Source organism: Coregonus lavaretus (genome assembly GCF_964263955.1).
Source record: "Coregonus lavaretus genome assembly, chromosome: 1".
In the NCBI taxonomy this organism is placed as follows: domain Eukaryota; kingdom Metazoa; phylum Chordata; class Actinopteri; order Salmoniformes; family Salmonidae; genus Coregonus; species Coregonus lavaretus.
In genome coordinates this window covers 55675199-55697222 of record NC_139988.1, presented here as the reverse complement: position 1 = coordinate 55697222, position 22024 = coordinate 55675199, and the positions used below count along the sequence as shown (strand labels likewise).

Below are 22024 nucleotides of genomic sequence, written 5' to 3'. Positions count from 1 at the left end.
GTAGGTGAATGGATGATCTCCGCATGTGTGGTTCCCACCATGAAGCATGGAGATGAAGGTGTAATGGTGTGGGGGTGCTTTGCTGGTGATACTGTCTGATTTATCTAGAACAAGGCACACTTAACCAGCATGGCTACCACAGCATTCTGCAGCGATACACAGTCCCATCTGGTTTGCGCTTAGTGGGACTATAATTTGTTTTTCAACAGAACAATGACCCAAAACACACCTCCAGGCTCTGTAAGGGCTATTTGACCAAGAAGGCGAGTGATGGAGTGCTGCATCAGATGACCTGGCCTCCACAATCACCCGACCTCAACCCAATTGAGATGGTTTGGGATGAGTTGGACCGCAGATTGAAGGAAAAGCAGGCAAAATTTGCTCAGCATATGTGGGAACTCCTTCAAGACTGTTGGAAAAGCATTCCAGGTGACTACCTCATGAAGCTGGTTGAGAGAATGCCAAGAGTGTGCAAAGCTGTCATCAAGGCAAAGGGTGGCTACTTTGAAGATTCTCAAATATAAATGTCACGAATGTCGGTGGAATGTGGTAGGCCAGAGTCAAGCGCAGGACACAGAATGAGATGAAGAACCACTTTACTGATTAGTAAAGAAATACAAGAAAAAACCCTCCAAACAACAAAAGAGGCGCAAAACCGCTCACAAAATGACACTCGTACAATACAATAAACACGCACACCAAACAGTGGACGTGAACAGGTTAAATAGGCAGACAAACTAACATAATGGGGAACAGGTGTGCAACAACAGACAACAATCAAGTGAACATAGAAACATATAACATAGAGCGGCAGCAGCTAGTACTCCGGTGACGACGAACGCCGAAGCCTGCCCGAGCCAGAAGGAAGGGCAGTCTCGGCAGAATCCGTGACAATAAAATATATTTTGATTTAGCACATTTTTTTGGTTACTACATGATTCCATATGTGTTATTTCATAGTTTTGATGTCTTCACTATTATTCTACAAAATAGTAAAAATAAAGAAAACCCTGGAATGAGTAGGTGTGTCCAAACTTTTGACTGGTACTGTACATTGTTTAGGGCGGGTGAATGCTGTTTGTGAGGTGGATGAGAGGCACAAACCCTCATTTATAGTTTATCATGTGTTATCTGATCAGTTTAACCACAGGTAAATCCAACATTCTAATTTCAATTCTGAAACTCAAATACACAACAAGGTATGCATTATCAAGCTTTCTGAATTGTGAGTTCATCATTGGAGTTTTGAGTGCTGAGCTAGTTTGTGATTTTGCCTTTAGCTGCTGTGAAATTAATGGCATGTCGATAATTCTGTTATCGACACACACCTTCCGTAATCTTGATCTTGGATCTCCCAGTGGGATGCAATAGGATGCAGTGTACACTCCAGTTAGCACAGGCATCAGCTCTCCCTATCTGAAGCCCATTGACTTTAGCCTGTCCTTGCTCACTGCGCTGGAGCTCAGGGTCCCACTGTTCCTGGGAACTCCAATCTGGTGCAGCACGGCATGCTTGCTCATTTGCATATCTATTTCCTGTGCCATTTTATATTTACCGCTGGTCGCAAGTCGGAAAAAAATCAAGATTTGGACTACATTATAGGGGCTTTGTTTCTGTAAAGAGGGCAGTGAGTAAAAGAGCAGTGAGGGAATGAGAGAGAACACTCTGTTATTTATAATTGAGAGAGCACTCTATTTTATTTATCCACCACGGCTAAATTCAGTACCTATACAATTGAAGTCGAAAGTTTACATAAACTTAGGTTGGAGTCATTAAAACTCGTTTTTCAACCACTCCACAAATGTCTTGTTAACAAACTATAGTTTTGGCAAGTCGGTTAGGACATCTACTTTGTGAATGACACAAGTAATTCTTCCAACAATTGTTTACAGACAGATTATTTCACTTATGATTCACTGTATCACAATTCCAGTGGGTCAGAAGTTTACATACACTAAGTTGACTGTGTCTTTAAACAGCTTGGAAAATTCCAGAAAATGACATTTTGAGTCAATTGGAGGTGTACCTGTGGATGTATTTCAAGGCCTACCTTCAAACTCAATGCCTCTTTGCTTGACATCATGGGAAAATCAAACGAAATCAGCCAAGACCTCAGAATTTTTTTTGTAGACCTCCACAAGTCTGGTTCATCCTTGGGAGCAATTTCCAAACGCCTGAAGGTACCACGTTCATCTGTACAAACAATAGTACGCAAGTATAAACACCATGGGACCACGCAGCCGTCATACCGCTCAGGAAGGAGACGCGTTCTGTCTGCTAGAGATGAACATACTTTGGTGCGAAAAGTGCAAATCAATCCCAGAACAACAGCAAAGGACCTTGTGAAGATGCTGGAAGAAACAGGTACAAAAGTATCTATATCCACAGTAAAACGAGTCCTATATCGACATAACCTGAAAGGCTGTTCAGCAAGGAAGAAGCCACTGCTCCAAAACCGCCATAAAAAAGCCAGACTACAGTTTGCAACTGCACATGGGGACAAAGATCGTACTTTTTGGAGAAATGTCCTCTGGTCTGATGAAACAAAAATAAAACTGTTTGGCCATAATGACCATTGTTATGTTTGGAGAAAAAAGGGGGATGCTTGCAAGCCAAAGAACACCATCCCAACCGTGAAGAACGGGGGTGGCAGCATCATGCTGTGGGGGTGCTTTGCTGCAGGAGGGACTGGTGCACTTCACAAAATGGATGGCATCATGAGGAAGGAAAATTATGTGGATATTTTGAAGCAATATCTCAAGACATCAGTCAGGAAGTTAAAGCTTGGTCGCAAATGGGTCTTCCAAATGGACAATGACCCCAAGCATACTTCCAAAGTTGTGGCAAAATTGCTTAAGGACAACAAAGTCAAGGTATTGGAGTGGCCATCACAAAGCCCTGACCTCAATCCTATAGAACATTTGTGGGCAGAACTGAAAAAGCGTGTGCGAGCAAGGAGGCTTACAAACCTGACTCAGTTACACCAGCTCTGTCAGGAGGAATGAGCCAAAATTCACCCAACGTATTGTGGGAAGCTTGTGGAAGGCTACCCAAAACGTTTGACCCAAGTTAAACAATTTAAAGGCAATGCTACCAAATACTAATTGAGTGTATGTAAAATTCTGACCTACTGGGAATGTGATGAAATAAATAAAAGCTTAAAGAAATAATTCTCTCTACTATTATTCTGACATTTAACATTCTTAAAATAAAGTGGTGAGACAGGGAATTTTTACTAGGATTAAATGTCAGGAATTGTGAAATACTGAGTTTAAATGTATTTGGCTAAGATGTATGTAAACTTCCGACTTCAACTGTATATCAATTTAAGCACAGGGTTGAATATCTACATCAGTCCACATTCGATCATGACATTTTGAAAAACTTCCTGTTTTGTTAGAATCAACAGATGGCAATTAGTCTGAAGGACACTTTATTTTTTCCTTTTACTAAGATAATGGGTTTTACCACTTCTTTGTCTGTAAATAACAATATTCAGTACACCACAATAACTTCCAAAGTTGATGTTTGCAGTGTGCAGAATATATATTTTTTCTGTTTGGTGATCATATAGTCATATTCACACCTGCGCAAAGCCATTGAATGTGATCATATGCTCTACCCACTCATACTGTTTGTGTTATCTTTGATGAGCCTTACTCTGTGGCTGTTATGGTTTTGCAGCCTCTCTAAACCTGGTCTCAGCGGCAGGCCAACCAACCAACCAGTACACAGAGTAGTCAGACAGAGCATACGTTTCACCGCTGATTTGGCCAATTACGCCTCTGCCTCTCTTCTGAAGTGACGCTCTGTTAGGCTGTTGGGACATCCTGGGAGGGCTGTATGCAGCCGTTCCGCTGTTTTACCTCAGCAAGGAGACAGAAGGAGAAGAAGGAGCATGGGGAGGATAATTATGCATGGCAGGTGCTCTGATTGGCTCATTGGTATGGTAGTTACACACTGGTGGAACAGAAAGGGTTTCCGGATGGGAGAAAACCAGACACGTCTGTTGTGAGGATCCCTATGGAGCTGTGGGATACTCTAGGTCAGGGATGGGCAACTTTGAATGGGGTGGGTGATACAAAAAGTCTGAACTCATCATGAGGGGCTGAGATTACACCTTGAGTTTTCTACTATTTTAACTCGCAACAGTAAGTTGCCCATCCCTGTTGTAGGTGAATGCATATCTCTATGGATCTCAATTGTGAATGCGTATTTCGCCTGCCTCGCCGGTCCTGACATTTTTCTTAGTCCTCAGCTCTCTTTAGCCACTGGACGACTCCTCCACTAGCGATGTGTAGCACCCACTTGTAACCACATCATAATGCGTTATACCTGCAGGCTTTAAGTGAAGTGTTACTGTAATTTGACTGGCCTGTGACCCACTTCTTCCTGTTTCATGTGCAGTGATGAGGTCACTCACGTGGTGGCGGAGGACAACCAGGCTGAGGGGTTGTTGGCGTGGCTGAGGGGACATGGTCTAAGGGATATCTCCAGACTGGCGGTGCTGGACATCTCCTGGTTCACGGACAGCATGAGGGAGGGGAGACCTGTCACAGTGGAGACCAGGCACCGTATTCAGGTGAGGGAACCTGTGGTCAGTGTGAGGGTATGTGGGCATTTACCTGTGTGTGTGTGTGTGTGTGTGTGTGTGTGTGTGTGTGTGTGTGTGTGTGTGTGTGTGTGTGTGTGTGTGTCAAATCAAATACAATTTTATTGGTCGCATACACATATTTTTCAGATGTTCTGCAGGTGCAGCGAAATGCTTGTGTTTCTAGCTCCAATGGTGCAGTAATACCTAATGTCGTGACGTGACTTTAACATTAATCTGAAGACTGTTATCTCTAATTAACTAACTATGTTTAATTGTTACCCGATTAAATTAATCATGTAACAATTAACTCATTAGGATTTGGGGCACCACGAGAGCAGTTTTTTAAAGAGGTACCATCTCCCGAATTAAACTCTAAAAGGTCTTTACCTATCACATCTATTAACAGTCAACGTATTAATGATAACCTTGTATAATATCATCATTCTGAACATCGTAACCTCATTGCATCTGCAAAAACCAGAGCCTTACTTATGATTCAGTACTACACAAATTGGTTTCATTATTTATTTACTAGCTAATTAAATGGGAACACAGGATAAACATACACACTCTGCACCGGTTATTGACTGGAGACAACAGGTCCCTAGCGGAATGACAACAACATGGCTGCTTGTTAAGAAGAAGAGATGGAGAGGGAGAGAGACAGAGACAGAGATAATATTTTGATACATTAGAAACTATGCTCCCTATGGTATCCATATACTTTGCACACAAAACATGCCGCCCTCTTTGAGTAAGAAGTCATGAATGTATGTACGTGCAAGGCCTGGTTCGCCGTGTATCTCTCGGTGGACAGGACTGCCCTGGAAAGGGAGTTGGGCCTTCTCACTTGTAAGGCTCTGATTGTCCAACAAATCTTCAACTGTTGTTCTCCTCTGTAGTTTTCCGGTATCCGGTGACTTGTTATGTAGTCCTGAACAGAACTACAGAATGGATTTTCCTTCCATTCGCTCTTGAAGTTGCTTCTTTGAAGATAGGCTAGCCAGCGGTATCAGTGGTCCCCAGTGGGGTGACGAGAGTAGCGTCACACGATGGCTAGAGCAGAGTAACAGAGGATGGTCCTATTTAAATTCGCTTTCGAAGATACTTTACTTAGGACAGTTAATCAGCCGTACCAGTGATTGTCCGGGAGGTGAGTTTATTCTCTCCACCTCGTGTTGAGATTCAAAGTTCCAACCATTTTAAACGTGTAGCTGACGCTCTCAAGTTTTCTGGTCTGATTTGTTAATTCGTAACCCATCCTTTTATACACTCTACTCGAAAGGGCTGGTTCCGTTACGCTGACACACTCTCTGACCTCACTCGGGGGCGTGACTAGTTACTGTGCAAAGCTTATGGAAAACAATGATCTCTTATGGCTCCTAAAATCACATCTCTCTCTTAACAAAAACACTTTCATTATTTTTCATATTACATGCACAACGCATCGTATGGAAACTTCGCATACTCTATATAGGGGGTATACTTTCCAAGTTACAGTATTTCCTTAATAACATCACAAAAAAACAAACCAAACGACATTAGTGTTCTTTAGATCGCCTCTGACCATTCCCCATGTTCTATGTTAGAAATATTGTTCCAGTATTCGCTTTAGAAGGTGTTAGAGTTTTGGCGGGAAAGGTCTGCGGAAACAAAGGCACATTCCTCTGGTGAACATTGGAGAGGGAGACCTGAATCTTCTCTCCTTGATTTACAACAGGGCGTGAGGTGTCAACCCCCCACCAGTCCCCAATTGCTGCAGAATACTACAACATGTCTGTGTGATTGGTGCATTGGAGTGTTGACGTCCATTTTAGCTATGTTGGTGGGTTCAAATCTACATGATGGCCTCTTGGCCCATGGTCTTACGTCAGATAGTCCCAGTCGGTATTAGATAGAACATCGCAGCCCCACCTGTCTGTGGGGAAAACAACCTGTGGTTACCTAGGTTACCCCATTGCCTCACAGCAAAAACGTGACATTTTCAAACGCAATTTGAAAATGGGATGGCAGGTAGCTTAGTGGTTAAGAGCGTTGTGCCAGTAACCAAAAGGTTGCTGGTTCTAATCCCCAAGCCGACTAGGTGAAAAATATGTCGATATGCCCTTGAGCAAGGCACTTAACCCTAATTGCTCCTGTAAGTCGCTCTGGGGATGAGAGCGTCTGCTAAATTACAAGAAAAAAAGGCTTCCATCATGTCCCTTTTAATGACGGTGGTAGTGAGTGCTAGCTAGCTACCATCCGGAACATTAAGCTAGCCAAGACCAACAACACAAACAATCGGACTATACAGCTACAAGTAGTGAGTGGAGTTACAAACAGACTATATTAAACAAGTTAAATGTCTTAACTGTGATGAAATGTTTTCCACACATAGCTACGTGTAGTCTACTTGGACACCGGGTCCCCACATTTCCCATTCTCCCACACCGAATAGCTTGAAGCCACCAGGCTCTTCTTGCAGGCTCTATTTCCCTATGTGGGAGCATTACGAACCACAGGTCGGGATTCTTGACCTGGTTACGTGTAAATTGAACAACACAACAGCTTTTTGGCATGTTTTGTTATTTCTGTATAACAAAAAATGTACGACGAAGTTGGCTCTTTTACAATGTGGGGGCAATGGGAAATAATGTTTGTTTTCCCAATTTGTGGGCGTGGTCGAGTGGAATTTCATCTTATGAGTGAATATCAACTCGGAGTATAGTGCAGAAATGTTTTATGTTTGGTTGCTAAGAGCCTGTGTTGATTTAAAACCAGTTTGACACATTCTATTCCATTGCCATGGCAATTCTAAATGAAAATAATACATTATGTTTGGTTGGAACTCAGTTTTGGGGCAACAAACCCAAGACTAGGCGTGCAATTTGTTTCTGCTATCTGAGATGATCCATTTATCAAAAATGGACGTCTACATTGAGCGAGTTGACCAGTATTTCCCATGGAAGGGACAGGGACAGTATCTTCATGGCATGGAGGTCTCCTCCACACAGAATACCACCTCAACCCCACCAAGCCCACTTTCTCAGGCATCCTCTGCTACAGGGAGGCGAGGCAGCCTGAGTTCACAGTAAGTGACACCCTACTACAGTATCTACACTGTTAAAACATATTCTGTAACCAGGTTTCCATCCAACCTTTTTATGCGAGTAAAGTACATATCGGATAAAACATTTCATGACAGGCCTGATAGAAACAGCAAATTTGTCCGGTACACTTTCCATATGTCGACAAAACAGAATACGCTAGACAAGGTGGGATCTTTTTGTGTCAGGACTTGGTAGTGTGAATTAGTCCATGAAAGAATGATGGCCACTAGAATCAGGAAAGACGGATAGTAAAATGCAACCTTGAACATACTGAGTCCATTTTCTCAACGACATTTGCAATAATACTAATTACCATATGGCATGACTTGATTAGTCGGTATGTCACTGGTGCTGCTTAATAAAGGAGTAATAAAATATAAAATCCTTATCTAAAGTTAAATTCTAAATCAATATTTAATGATAACAGATTTTAAGGGGGAGCTTTATTGTGTATGTGCGTGTTGGTGTGTGTGTGTGTGTGTGTGTGTGTGTGTGTGCATGTACGTGTTTATGTTTGCGCATTGGTGTGTGTGTGTTTCAAATCTACCCACCAAAGAGGTATTGTAGAGAGAACACTTAACTTTCTCTAGCCTGCACTCACATTAAGACATTTCAGTTTGCTTGACAGCGGCAGAAGGATTCCCCATATTGCTCTTGCATGTCAAATAGACCCATCAGCGTAACATCAGGGCTCGGCGCTCGCCCCTAACCAACACACAGATCTGTTTCTCCTGGAAGGCACTGTGGAGGCCTCCGCAACATATGGGCCTAGAATAAAGATATATGCTGCCTTGTTTAGATGGACAGTCTACTGTATCTCTCTACTTTCAGTGGGGGAACAGAGACAGAAGTTATTCTCTTCTTCCTACCATACCTGGGTTCAAATATGATTCGAAATCATTTCAAATACTTTAGCTGGGCTGGATTGAGCTTGCCTGGTGTAATGAAACCAATAGAAAAGACCCAAAAGTACAAACCCAGTCCAGCTGACACTTCAGACAAGCTAAAGCAAAACAAAGTATTTGAAATATTTCAAATACATAGTATTTGAACCCAGTTCCACTTCCCACCAACCTCATCACAAAAGGGTTCGCAAGGCTGCCTCTCTGACAACATTATGCAGAGTTATGACAGCGAGTGTGTGCCTGAGTTATACAACAACGGATATGAAAATGTCTATTTCCCATTCCTGAGCAGCCATTCGTGCTATTCCATATGACATGCTAAAATCTGGCCCATCAATAGATTTCTGGTGGCTATGTCAATAAGCAGCTGAGCTAATGATGCAATGTTAACGTTTATCGACCTGTCTCCTAAGGTAACCACAAGCCTCTTTTACTGCTTATCCCGTGATGTATCCCTATTCTAAATTGAACAAGGCAATACACCATGGCATTTACGTGTGCCTCGCTTCCAATAGATAGTTTTGCATGAGTTATAAATCTATTTAAGAGCCTTGTGTAGAGATACAATATTCTCCGAGCTGGCTTTGCTAACACGTTCGCCTCAGGCTCTTCCTAACACTATAAAAACATGATGAGCTTTACAACCGTAAATATTCCATCTTGAACCCTGCACACTGTGTCTGAGGGGAATTTTAAGTATTAAAAAACTATTGAAATGTAATATTTCCATTAGGTACTTACCGGCATGCATACAATGGGCTACATACAATGGGCTACAGTATGGAAAGCTGTTTTAACGTACACTGAGTGTAGAAAACATTAGGAACACCTTCCTAATATTGAGTTGCACCCCCTTTTGCCCTCAGAACAGTCTCAATTCGTTGGGGCATGGACTCTAGGTCGAATGCGTTCCACAGGGATACTGGCCCATGTTGACTCCAATGCTTCCCACAGTTGTCAAGTTGTCTGGATGTCCTTTGGTGGTGGACCTTTCTTGATACACACAGGAAACTGTTGAGCGTGAAAAACCCAGCAGCATTGCAGTTCTTGACACAAACCGGTGTGCCTGGCACCTATTACCGTACCCTGTTCAAAGGCACTTAAATCTATTGTCTTGCCCACTCACCCTCTGAATGGCACACATAAACAATCCATGTCTCAATTGTCTCAAGGGTTAACAATCCTTTAACCTGTCATCAATAAGGGATCATAGCTTTCACCTGGTCAGTCTATGTCATGGAAAGAGCAGAGCAATGTTTTGTACACTCAATAATTGTATTTATGGATATCAATAATTATAATATTTCATATTAAAAATGTATTTATCAATTTAAAAAAGTATACTTTTTGACATTTGCATTGTCCTTCATATGGTCGCTAGTGACAGTCTACACACCCCTTGCACAGTCTTGTCATTTAGTTGCCTTAAAATGTAAATAAAACAATGGATTAAATTGTTGTTTTTCCTATAGATTTACACAACTTACTCCTCTTTTTCAAAGTGAAAGTAAAATTATCTAAAAAATTTTACATTGATAAAAAATAAGATAAAGTGTATTGATTGTGTACGTCTTCATACCCCAGAGTTAATTGGTGAAAGCACCTTTGGCAGCCAATACAGCTGTGAATAATTTTGAATACGATTATACTAACCTTGCACAACTCTTAGGGCAACATATCCATAGACCATTGAAGAACACTCAACACCTCTCGGAATGCCATTCTGGTGTGTCTTTGGCATTTGAATTTGTGTATTTGTTCCTCTGTAAAATACAACTATCACAGGGTTAGGTTTTCAGAAGACTATGGCAGGTTTTCCTTTTTACCTGTCCTTTGCTCCTTTCATATTTATGTTGATCCTAACATACTCCCCAGCCACTACCGGTAACAAGCATACCCATAACATGATGCTGCCACCATTGTTGGTTAAGGGCTTGTAAGTAAGCATTTGTATTCGGAGCATGTGACAAATAAAGTTTGATTTGATTTGAATACTCATCATTTTATAAAATACAGTACATTGACGCAAAGCGTTAAAAAGAGGGGCAAAGGGTTTTTTGTTGTTGTTGTTGTTGATTTGCCTCATGATTTGTCAACTCATGCACAATTTCTCTGTCCTTCACATTGGAGTGCTGCTACAAGCTTTGTGCATGTCGTGACCAATCAGATTGTACTCCTGAGTGGCGCAGTGGTCTAAGGCACTGCATCGCAGTGCTAACTGTGCCACTAGAGATCCTGGTTCGAATCAAGGCTCTGTCGCTGCCGGCCGCGACCGGGAGACTCATGGGCGGCGCACAATTGGCCCAGCGTTGTCCAGGGTAGGGGAGGGAATGGCCGGCAGGGATGTAGCTCAGTTGATAGAGCATGGCGTTTGCAACGCCAGGGTTGTGGGTTCGATTCCCACGGGGGGCCAGTATAAAAAAATATGTATTCACTAACTGTAAGTCGCTCTGGATAAGAGTGTCTGCTAAATGACGTTAATGTAAATGTAATGTAGATTCAAGGAGATTGGTGCACTCTCCACTTTCCTCTGGTATTTATTTAGCAAGCGTGATAAAACATCACTCCAGACACCTAAACATTAGTGATCTGATATGCTGTATTGCATGGAAATTATAAAATGTTTCAGTCTAACAACAGCACATACATAGTCTAGCCTACTATGCGCCCTGTCCCTCTGGCAAGGGTAAACGAAGTGGTAACGTTTTGTAGGCCATTTGTTTGTGAGAAAATGTGAATGGGATCAAATTTGGTTTATATTCAAACTTGGGCTGACTAGGCTATCTAGACTTTTTCAATCCAAAATTATTAACTGGAATTAATCAATAAAGACAATAGCTGACATAGACTGTGAGTTAACTTTTAATTAGGCATACAGTTGCATAGGGCAGGACTACACGATGCAAACCTGCATAAAGCAAGCTCAGCCCTGTGAGTTTTCAGGGAATTCAGGGGAGAGGGATTTGTGAGAAACTTTTTATACCACTTTTCTTTTTTTTACTGATTATTTTTTTAGACCGGTTGGAAACCAAGGTTTCCAGAACACATCTGCTGCTCTCTTATGTGGTTTAACTAAGGGAAAGCAGTGGTGAAATACAAAATTCAAAGATGTGAGAAAAGTCTGGTAAGCAGACTCCACATCAGCCTGATTATAAACATTTTCCCATGAAATATCATCAATCAACATCTTAAAGCACTCACAATTGCTTTTGTTAAATATTCTACCTTTTAATGCAACTAATCATTCCCATCGGTTCATTTCTAGCTGCCAAAGAGAAGTGGAACATTGGAAAGTGCTCAGAAATGGCAGTATAAAGTGTACCTGTATTAGCCACATTATTCAAATAATATGTCAAAAAAATATCAATAAGGGTGGCAGATGAACTTGTCAATATTGTGGGCTTATAGATGAGGGGATACAGATAGCTGGAATAAAAAGTATTCAAAAAGTCAGATGTCAGTGAGTGGTTCATCACTTTTAAATAAGTTTATGTTGTAATCATCCAATAGAAAACAAATGTTATCTTCATTATTAATCAAATCCAAGGTTGATGCAAGGATATCAATGAAACGACCAATAAAAAATTCAACATCAATGTTATCAGATGTAAGTGCGAGGTCCTCTCTTACAAAGAATTGAACATGTTTATGAACAAAAATGGACATTTTTAGAAAGACTGTGAACGTTCAAATGAAAGGTAGAAAATAAGCTTGTCTTGGAATTAGATAAACTGCTATACAGGTTGTTAAATTGCTAAACATTATAGTAATCACAAGTGATAGACTCATCTCTGGTAAACTACAGGAAATGTGAATTTGGATCAACACAATCATTATATTTATCGTTTGCTTCATTAATATCTAATGGGTTAAAGACCATGTTATCAGGGTTCATATCCTGCCCAACTAAGAGAGATACACAGTCGAAATCATCCAGAGAATGGAACGGAAACATAGAAGTGCATGCCTCACATGTCCAATACAACCATACATTTGTGTTAGTTTTATCAATAGGGGTGCACTTCCTATGGAATGCACATTGACACAGTCCACATAACACCACTGAAGACTTCAGAGGGTTATGACATTTAGAGCAATGTGTTTTTTGGTCATGAGGTTAGGTGAAACACATGAATAAAGTAGAATAAATACAGTGTGTGTGTGTGTGTGTGTGTGTGTGTGTGTGTGTCAAATCAGTTGACTATAACCGAGTCACTTGCCATAGGCCTACGAGAGGGGGGGTCAAAGACAGCTAGTCATACTTCAGGAATACAATGTAGCCTTTTTTTTTGTTCTTCAAGTCGTGGCAGCAGTTCCTTTCTTTTGAGGTGTACCTTTTTGGAGAAGTCTTCATTGATGAAGATTTTGGTTCCCTTCAGGCACTTGGCTCTCCTGAGAATGAGAATCTCCTCCTTGTCTTTGAACCTGAGCAGTTTCACCGCTATAGAGCTGGGCCGACCATCGGGGAAGAAAGTGCCCTTCTTATGCGCCCTCTCCATCTCGATGTGTTTAGGGTCCAGTTTGAGTTGATCTGCCAGGAGTTTATTGGCCTTGACTTCTGTGTCATGCCAAGTTTCAGTCTTTATGTCCTCAATTCCATCGATTAAAATGTTATTGCTCCTCGATTGGTTTTCGAGGTAGTCTCCTTTGGAAGATAGCTTGTCAAGTGATGTTTGGAAAATTGCGAAATCCTCAGACATGGTTTTGAATGCGGTCTGGCTGGTGACATTCGCCCTTGAGTTGGTAATCTCCTGCTCGTTTAGTAAAGTGCAGCCAGGATTCATACAGTGAGCAAGTTATCTGCTTTCTCTCTGTTTATCGTACTGGTGCATGTGTGACCAAGTGTGTGTTGCTTGTGTGTGTTTGCAATTTCACTGGCAGAGCTTGTTTTTGGGAGGCGGGGTGTGGGTTGTTTTTGCGAAATCATTTTAGCTCACAACAAGCTTGTAGCATGGCTAATAATAGACTCAAAGATTCTTGGGAGAGACAATGGTAGGAGTATTCGCTTACCCACAGAACAAGCAGCGTGAATGAGCATCGTCCGATTGTAATTATTGATATAATAAAATACAACTGTTGATATAAAAAATTCAATGAATATATGTTAAAACGGCTTTCCATCCTACAGTGGCTGTTTTGCGTAAGTGGAGTGGGATGTGGAATAGGTGATGGGCTGGTGAGAATGAGGAGAGAGGAAACAGTGAGTGAGAGATTGGGGGAATGGTTGCAAGATTGAAGAGATATGCGTAAGGCCTGTGAACACAGAGACACGTGTTGTCCCTGTGCGGTGGCTGTCATCAATCTTCTGTTAAGGAAGGGCTAGTGCCCTCCGTAGGAGTGGATGCCTCTGTGACCCCTAACCCTGGTTGGCGGCCCACAAGGATTTCATTAACTTGCCTGAACACACCTCTCTGTCTGTGTGGATACCATTAACCTGAACAGACAGCCCCTGTCTGTCTGTGTAGACCCACACACAAGTGTTCACAGTTAATCAGAGGAGTGGGCATCTGGGGTCCAGCATCACTCACCTCTCCCACTAGCATCAGATGGCCCACATATATCTGTGAAAGGATCTAGACTGTGGAGCATATGTGTCCACTGTATGAATTCAGCAGCCTTTTAAATGTGGCGATTTCGTAAATAGATCCTCTCTGAGTTTAGCAGGGGAGATGAGCCTTGGGGAGAGAAGGCCATAAGGGACCATACACCATGGAGCATACAAATCAAATCAAATCAAATCAAATTTTATTGGCCACATGCGCCGAATACAACAGGTGCAGACATTACAGTGAAATGCTTACTTACAGCCCTTAACCAACAGTGCATTTATTTTTAATTTAAAAAAGTAAAATAAAACAACAACAAAAAAGTGTTGACAAAAAAAGAGCAGAAGTAAAATAAAATAACAGTAGGGAGGCTATATATACAGGGGGGTACCGGTGCAGAGTCAATGTGCAGGGGCACCGGCTAGTTGAGGTAGTTGAAGTAATATGTACATGTGGGTAGAGTTAAAGTGACTATGCATAAATAATTAACAGAGTAGCAGCAGCGTAAAAATATGTGGTGGGGGTGGGGTGGGGTGGGGGGGGGGCAGTGCAAATAGTCTGGGTAGCCATGATTAGCTGTTCAGGAGTCTTATGGCTTGGGGGTAGAAGCTGTTGAGAAGTCTTTTGGATCTAGACTTGCCACTCCGGTACTGCTTGCCGTGCGGTAGCAGGGAGAACAGTCTATGACTAGGGTGACTGGAGTCTTTAACAATTTTGAAGGCCTTCCTCTGACACCGCCTGATATAGAGGTCCTGGATGGCAGGAAGCTTGGCCCCAGTGATGTACTGGGCCGTACGCAGTACCCTCTGTAGTGCCTTGCGGTCGGAGGCCAAGCAGTTGCCATACCAGGCGGTGATGCAACCAGTCAGGATGCTCTCGATGGTGCAGCTGTAGAATTTTACGTATGCTAGGTTCTTCTCTATTTGGTCTCAAACTACCACAAAGGCAGAAAAGTAAAAAAAGAAGTATGTTCTATTCTGATCTGTATAAGAGAGGAGAAAGTAAGTTTCACTTTTGATTGGCAGAAGATCTGGTGCCCTGAAATGTATTTAGAGCTATTCAATGCTTTTTTTTTAGAACAGGAGACCCCTCTGGCGAGGGAATAACTGATGACATTTTTTTTATTCCTTACTGATTGGTTCAGCCATCCAGTGTGAGAGAACCTGAGAGATGCCAAGCACTTTTTCATTATCTTTCTTTTAACACCCCTGTTCCTTCTTTAAAAGTATCTCTGTCAACACAGCATGGTGGCATTACTTCCTTACAATTCTTCTCTGTCACAGTGTGCCTGAACCGCCAAAGAATTCCCCAGGTAATTTTCACAGACACTAATTTTCTGCGAGAACATTAATATTACATCCTTTTGATACATTACAAATGGACAATTTCTTCTGAGGGAATGAAACAGCAATTTACAAGAGGCAAATTGGATTATGGGTTTGCAGAATTCTTGATGTGTTACAGGTTAGCTGGAGTAATGGATTTGGATGCCACCAGACTGTGTGATGAGTGCCATTAGACTGTTGCCTTGGTGACATTGGGACTGGGGTATTCTCAACCTCCTTTATTGTGGTTCAGCTTTCAGAACTCCTAACAATTTCATGTAACTTTTGAAACCCCCTTTTGTCACATTTTGTATGATTCAGAAACTCCGACTGATGCTGTGACTTGTCATTGGATTGCTGGTGAACATCACTCCCACTGGAACAAGTTTTTCAGATTAATTCAAATCTATTTTTTGTTTTTGTATACAGAACACAGTGACAGACTGTTCTCCACCCACTGCTGTGGCCAATGTTTCTCAATACGCATGTCAGAGACGGACAACCACGGAAAATCACAACAAGATATTCACAGTAAGTAAAAACAGCACACACACCCATACAAGCACACCTTCTTACTCAATTGCATGTCCCTATCTCTGTCTTTGTGAGGCTATTACACCCTCATTGCTCCCACAAAGCATCCATCCCAACCAGTTCTGCTCTGACTGGGGTCTTCACACACCAATGCACCGACGCTGGCCCCAATCAGATAAATTAACCTACAAATGAGAAGCATCTGCAGGTAGGCCATGATGAAGGCAGAACAGCTGAGGTGCCCACGAGGACTGGCACATGCTGGCATGGGCTGACCCTGAGGCTAGGCACTCCACACTGAGATGGGCACTTGACATAAAGCTTCTCACCAACAATGATGGATCTGTCCCCATGCCATCTGGCCATCGGGCAGCTGGTGGCCAATGCCAGGGGAAAGAGGTAGGGGGTGTTTGGAGGCACAAGTTTTCAGACAGGCTGTGAGGAAGGGTAAAGGCTGGTTTACAGTCCGTCTATCGACATGTCTGTAGACAACACCAATAAACCCATACGTTTAAAAATGAATTCAGTAAATGTCAACCCAGCAAGCCAGGCAACTAAAAGCAATTTTCTAAACAATGTTTTGGTTCGTTGCTAGCTAGTTAGCTAGTTAGCTGGCTAGCCAGTTAAAATAATGACCAGAGTATAGCTGACAACGTATTAATTTTAGCTACTTTTTACTCATTATTAAAGGAAAAGAAACCCACAACAACATAATTATTTACAAGGTAATGGCAAGTTTACAGAAAATAGCTTACTGTCACAGTGTGACAAAATAAAAGGTCATTCTATCAGAGAATTTTAGAACTCCTGCATCATCTTGTCACAAGAGGATTTGTTCTGGTTGCTGTAGCAATCCGGCAACCACGACAACGGATGTTGCACAGCCGCAGATACTTTTTTCATGTCTGTGCGACAAGGAAACTGACAGTCGCAGCGACGGTCTACAGACATTCCACAGGAATGACCAGCGACACTTGTTGCATTCTAATTGTCTACAGACGTGTCGTTAGACCAAGTATAAACTAGCCTTAATACTGCAGTTTGCCATTGCTTTGTGTGCGGTAACGTTTAGCTACACAATAACAATGCCGCCTTCTCACAAACATTTGTATTAAAAAATAATTTTTCAGATAAATCTCGCTAACAGTATTTAATACTCTCTGCCAGTGTGTAATTTAGTCTTTATGATCACTGTGAGGGCTGTTTTGCTGACAGTTCAAGGTGATCGAAAGCACTTCAAAAGAAGTTAAAGTTACTCAAATATCAGAAGCCTCCTTCCTAAGTTTGAGTTATTCACTGCGTTAGCACACTCCGCCAACCCTGATGTTCTAGCAGTGTCTGAATCCTGGCTTAGGAAGGCCACCAAAAATTCTGAAATTTCCATCCCCAACTATAACATTTTCCGTCTAGATAGAACTGCCAAAGGGGGTGGAGTTGCAATCTACTGTAGAGATAGCCTGCAGAGCTCTATCATACTAACCAGGTCTGTGCCCAAACAGTTTGAGCTTCTACTTCTAAAAATCCACCTTTCCAGAAATAAATCTCTCACTGTTGCCGCTTGCTACAGACCCCCCTCAGCCCCCAGCTGTGCCCTGGACTCCATATGTGAATTGATTGCCCCCCATCTATCCTCAGAGTTCGTACTGCTTGGTGACCTAAATTGGGATATGCTTAACACCCCGGCCATCCTACAATCTAAACTAGATGCCCTCAATCTCACACAAATTATCAACGAACCTACCAGGTACAACCCTAAATCCGTAAACATGGGTACCCTCATAGATATCATCCTGACTAACTTACCCTCTAAATACACCTCCGCTGTCTTCAACCAGGATCTCAGCGATCACTGCCTTATTGCCTGCGTCCGTAACGGGTCCGCGGTCAAACGACCACCCCTCATCACTGTCAAACGCTCCCAAAAACACTTCAGCGAGCAGGCCTTCCTAATTGACCTGGCCCAGGTATCCTGGATGGATATAGATCTCATTCCGTCAGTAGAGGATGCCTGGTTGTTCTTTAAAAGTAATTTCCTCTCAATCTTAAATAAACATGCCCCATTCAAAAAATACAGAACTAAGAACAGATATAGCCCCTGGTTCTCCTCAGACTTGACTGCCCTTGACCAGCACAAAAAAATCCTGTGGCGTACTGCATTAGCATCAAATAGCCCCCGCGATATGCAACTTTTCAGGGAAGTTAGGAACCAATATACACAAGCAGTTAGGAAAGCAAAGGCTAACTTTTTCAAACAGAAATTTGCATCCTGTAGCACTAACTCCAAAAAGTTTTGGGACACTGTAAAGTCCATGGAAAATAAGAGCACTTCCTCCCAGCTGCCCACTGCACTGAGGCTAGGAAACACTATCACCACCGATAAATCTACAATAATCGAGAATTTCAACAAGCATTTTGCTACGGCTGGCCATGCTTTCCACCTGGCTACCACTACCCCGGCCACCAGCTCTGCACCCTCCGCTGCAACTTGCCCATGTCCCCCCCGCTTCTCCTTCACACAAATCCAGACAGCTGATGTTCTGAAAGAGCTGCAAAATCTGGACCCCTACAAATCATCTGGGCTAGACAATCTGGACACTTTCTTTCTAAAACTAGCCGCCGAAATTGTCGCAACCCCTATTACTAGCCTGTTCAATCTCTCTTTCGTAACGTCTGAGATCCCCAGAGATTGGAAAGCTGCCGCGGTCATCCCCCTCTTCAAAGGGGGTGACACTCTAGATCCAAACTGTTACAGACCCATATCCATCCTGCCCTGCCTTTCAAACGTTTTTGAAAGCGAAGTCAACAAACAGATCACCGACCATTTCGAATCCCACCGTACCTTCTCCGCTATGCAATCCGGTTTCCGAGCTGGTCATGGGTGCACTTCAGCCACGCTCAAGGTCCTAAACGATATTATAACCGCGATCGATAATAGACAGTACTGTGCAGCCGTTTTCATTGACCTGGCCAAGGCTTTCGACTCTGTCAACCACCGCATTCTTATTGGCAGACTAAATAGCCTTGGTTTCTCAAATGACTGCCTCGCCTGGTTCACCAACTACTTCTCAGATAGAGTTCAATGTGTCAAATCGGAGGGCCTGTTGTCTGGACCTATGGCAGTCTCTATGGGGGTGCCACAGGGTTCAATTCTTGGGCCGACTCTTTTCTCTGTGTATATCAATGACGTCACTCTTGCTGCTGGTGACTCTCAGATCCACCTCTACGCAGTCAACACCATTTTGTATACATCTGGCCCTTCATTGGACACTGTGTTAACAAACCTCCAAACGAGCTTCAATGCCATACAACACTCCTTCAGTAGCCTCCAACTGCTCTTAAACACTAGTAAAACTAAATGCATGCTCTTCAACCGAACGCTGCTTGCACCCGCCCACCCGACTAGAATCACTACTCTCGACGGGTCTGACCTAGAGTATGTGGACAACTACAAATATCTAGGTGTCTGGTTAGACTGTAAACTCTCCTTCCAGACTCACATTAAGAATCTCCAATCCAAAGTTAAATCTAGAATCGGTTTCCTATTTCGCAACAAAGCCTCCTTTACTCATGCTGCCAAACATGCCCTCGTAAAACTGACTATCCTACCGATCCTTGACTTCGGCGATGTCATTTACAAAATAGCCTCCAACACTCTACTCAGCAAATTGGATGTAGTCTATCACAGTGCCATCCGTTTTGTCTCCAAACCCCCATATACTACCCACCACTGGGACCTGTACGCTCTTGTTGGCTGGTCCTCACTACATATTCGTCGCCAAACCCACTGGCTCCAGGCCATCTATAAATCACTGCTAGGCAAATCCCCGCCTTATCTTAGCTCATTGGTCACCATAGCAACACCCACCCGTAGTCTGCGCTCCAGCAGGTATATCTCACTGGTCATCCCCAAAGCCAACACCTCCTTTGGCCGCCATTCCTTCCAGTTCTCTGCTGCCAATGACTGGAACAAATTGCAAAAATCTCTGAAGCTGGAGACACTTATCTCCCTCACTAACTTTAAGCATCAGTTGTCAGAGCACCTTACCGATCACTGCACCTGTACACAGCCCATCTGAAATTAGCCCGCCCAACTACCTCATCTCTATATTGTTATTTATTTTGCTCATTTGTACCCCAGTATCTCTATTTGCACATCATCTCTTGCACATCTATCATTCCAGTGTTAATACTAATTGTAATTATTTTGCACTATAGCCTATTTATTGCCTTACCTCCATAACTTGCTACATTTGCACACACTGTATATATATGTATTTCTGTTGTATTTTTGACTTTGTTTTGTTTTACCCCATATGTAACTCTGTGTTGTTGTTTTTATCGCACTGCTTTGCTTTATCTTGGCCAGGTCGCAGTTGTAAATGAGAACTTGTTCTCAACTGGTTTACCTGGTTAAATAAAGGTGAAAAAAAAATAAAAAATAAAAAATAAAAAAAAACTTGGAGTTAGGGAATACTTGAGAGATGCTGTATGGAAGCATAGTGTATCTGACTACCGCTGATCCGATCTCAAACTTCCATTGGGGCTTTGTGTGTAGGAGGTTGGTGGCTTGGTGATGAAGAGTTCCTCCATGCCTTATTAAGCAGAGCTTACTGGGAGCCTATGGAGACATCTGTTTCATAATGACTTTCACTTCTCCCTGACTGACTACACACACACACACACACACACACACACACACACACACACACACACACACACGCACACACACACACACACACACACACACACACACTTGCCACATGGGAGTGGTGCTCGGTTCCCCTTCCCCTGTTCCTTTCCACAGCATTAGCTATGTAATCACCAGTCTCACTTCACTCCTCATCAGGCTGATGATTCACTCATTATTCCACTTCAACATACATCACTCACAAGTGTTATTTGTGCTAATGAATGTCAGTTCAACCTGTGGCTGTGGAGATGAGATATAAGTAATTAAACTAAATCCTAATATCCTGGGAGCACTAGGGTTAAAGACCAGGGATGTCTGGTGAAATATCAAAGAGCATGATTGAACTACAGCACATGGGAGGTTTCTCTGCAAGGAGGAACACATCTAAAAAGTGTGGAGATGTACAGTGTGGTCCGGAATTATTGACACCCTTGATAAACATGAGGAAAAATTACTTCAAATACTGAGCTATATTGTATGCTCCAAAAAATTGGCAATTATATTTTTTATACTGAAACAAAAAGGTAGGGGTCAAAATTATTGACACCCCTGTTTTCAATACCTTTCAATACCTCATTTTGCGAGGATAACTGTGTTGAGTGTGATAGAAGGAGTCAGGCACAGGAGGGTAAATCACAGAATACAGAGTTTATTCCGTCGTACACAAATGCGCTGGATAGCGACACACGAAAACAGGCACATGGGAAACTATCTACCCTGGCAATACACGGTACAGGAATCTCCAACAATATACAGGCACAGGGGAAATATCTACCCCGGCAACACAAAGGGAGAGTAGCTCCCCCGAGCTACACTACTCTCACAAATAACAATCACCCACAAGGACAAGGGGGGCAGAGGGAACACTTATACACAGACTAATGAGGGGATAAGAACCAGGTGTGTGTAATTGACAAGACAAGACAAATGGAATGATCATATATGGAGTGGCAGTGGCTAGTAAGCCGGTGACGACGAACGCCGAAGCCTGCCCGAACAAGGAGGGGAGGCAGCCTCGGCGGAAGTTGTGACAATAACGGCACTGAGCCTTTTTCTAAAATCTTTAATGAGTTGGAGATCACATTGGGAGGGATCTTAGACCATTCCTCTATACAGAATCCTTCCAGATCCGTGATATCCTTCGTCTGCGCTTATGGACTGCCCTCTTCAATTCAAACCAAAGGTTTTCAATGGGTTTTAAATCCGGAGACTGATATGGCCATTGCAAAATGTTGATTTTGTGTTCAATTAACAATGTCTTTGTGGATTTTGATGTGTGCTTGGGGTTATTGTCTTGCTGGAAAATCCACCAGCGGCCAAGTTTCAGCCTACTGGCATAGA

At 42.6% G+C, this 22024-nt stretch overlaps 1 protein-coding gene across 1 annotated transcript in view; it reads left to right on the top strand.

The window, feature by feature from the left end:
* Window positions 1-22024, top strand: part of dntt (deoxynucleotidyltransferase, terminal) — a gene marked incomplete at both ends in the record, with an annotated part of 234685 nt that overhangs the window by 7310 nt on the left and 205351 nt on the right. Inside the window, 2 exons of the mRNA XM_084153007.1 lie at window positions 4408-4582; window positions 15889-15990. Coding sequence (XP_084009133.1) covers window positions 4408-4582; window positions 15889-15990 — 277 coding nt within the window. The remainder of the gene's footprint in view (window positions 1-4407; window positions 4583-15888; window positions 15991-22024) is intronic.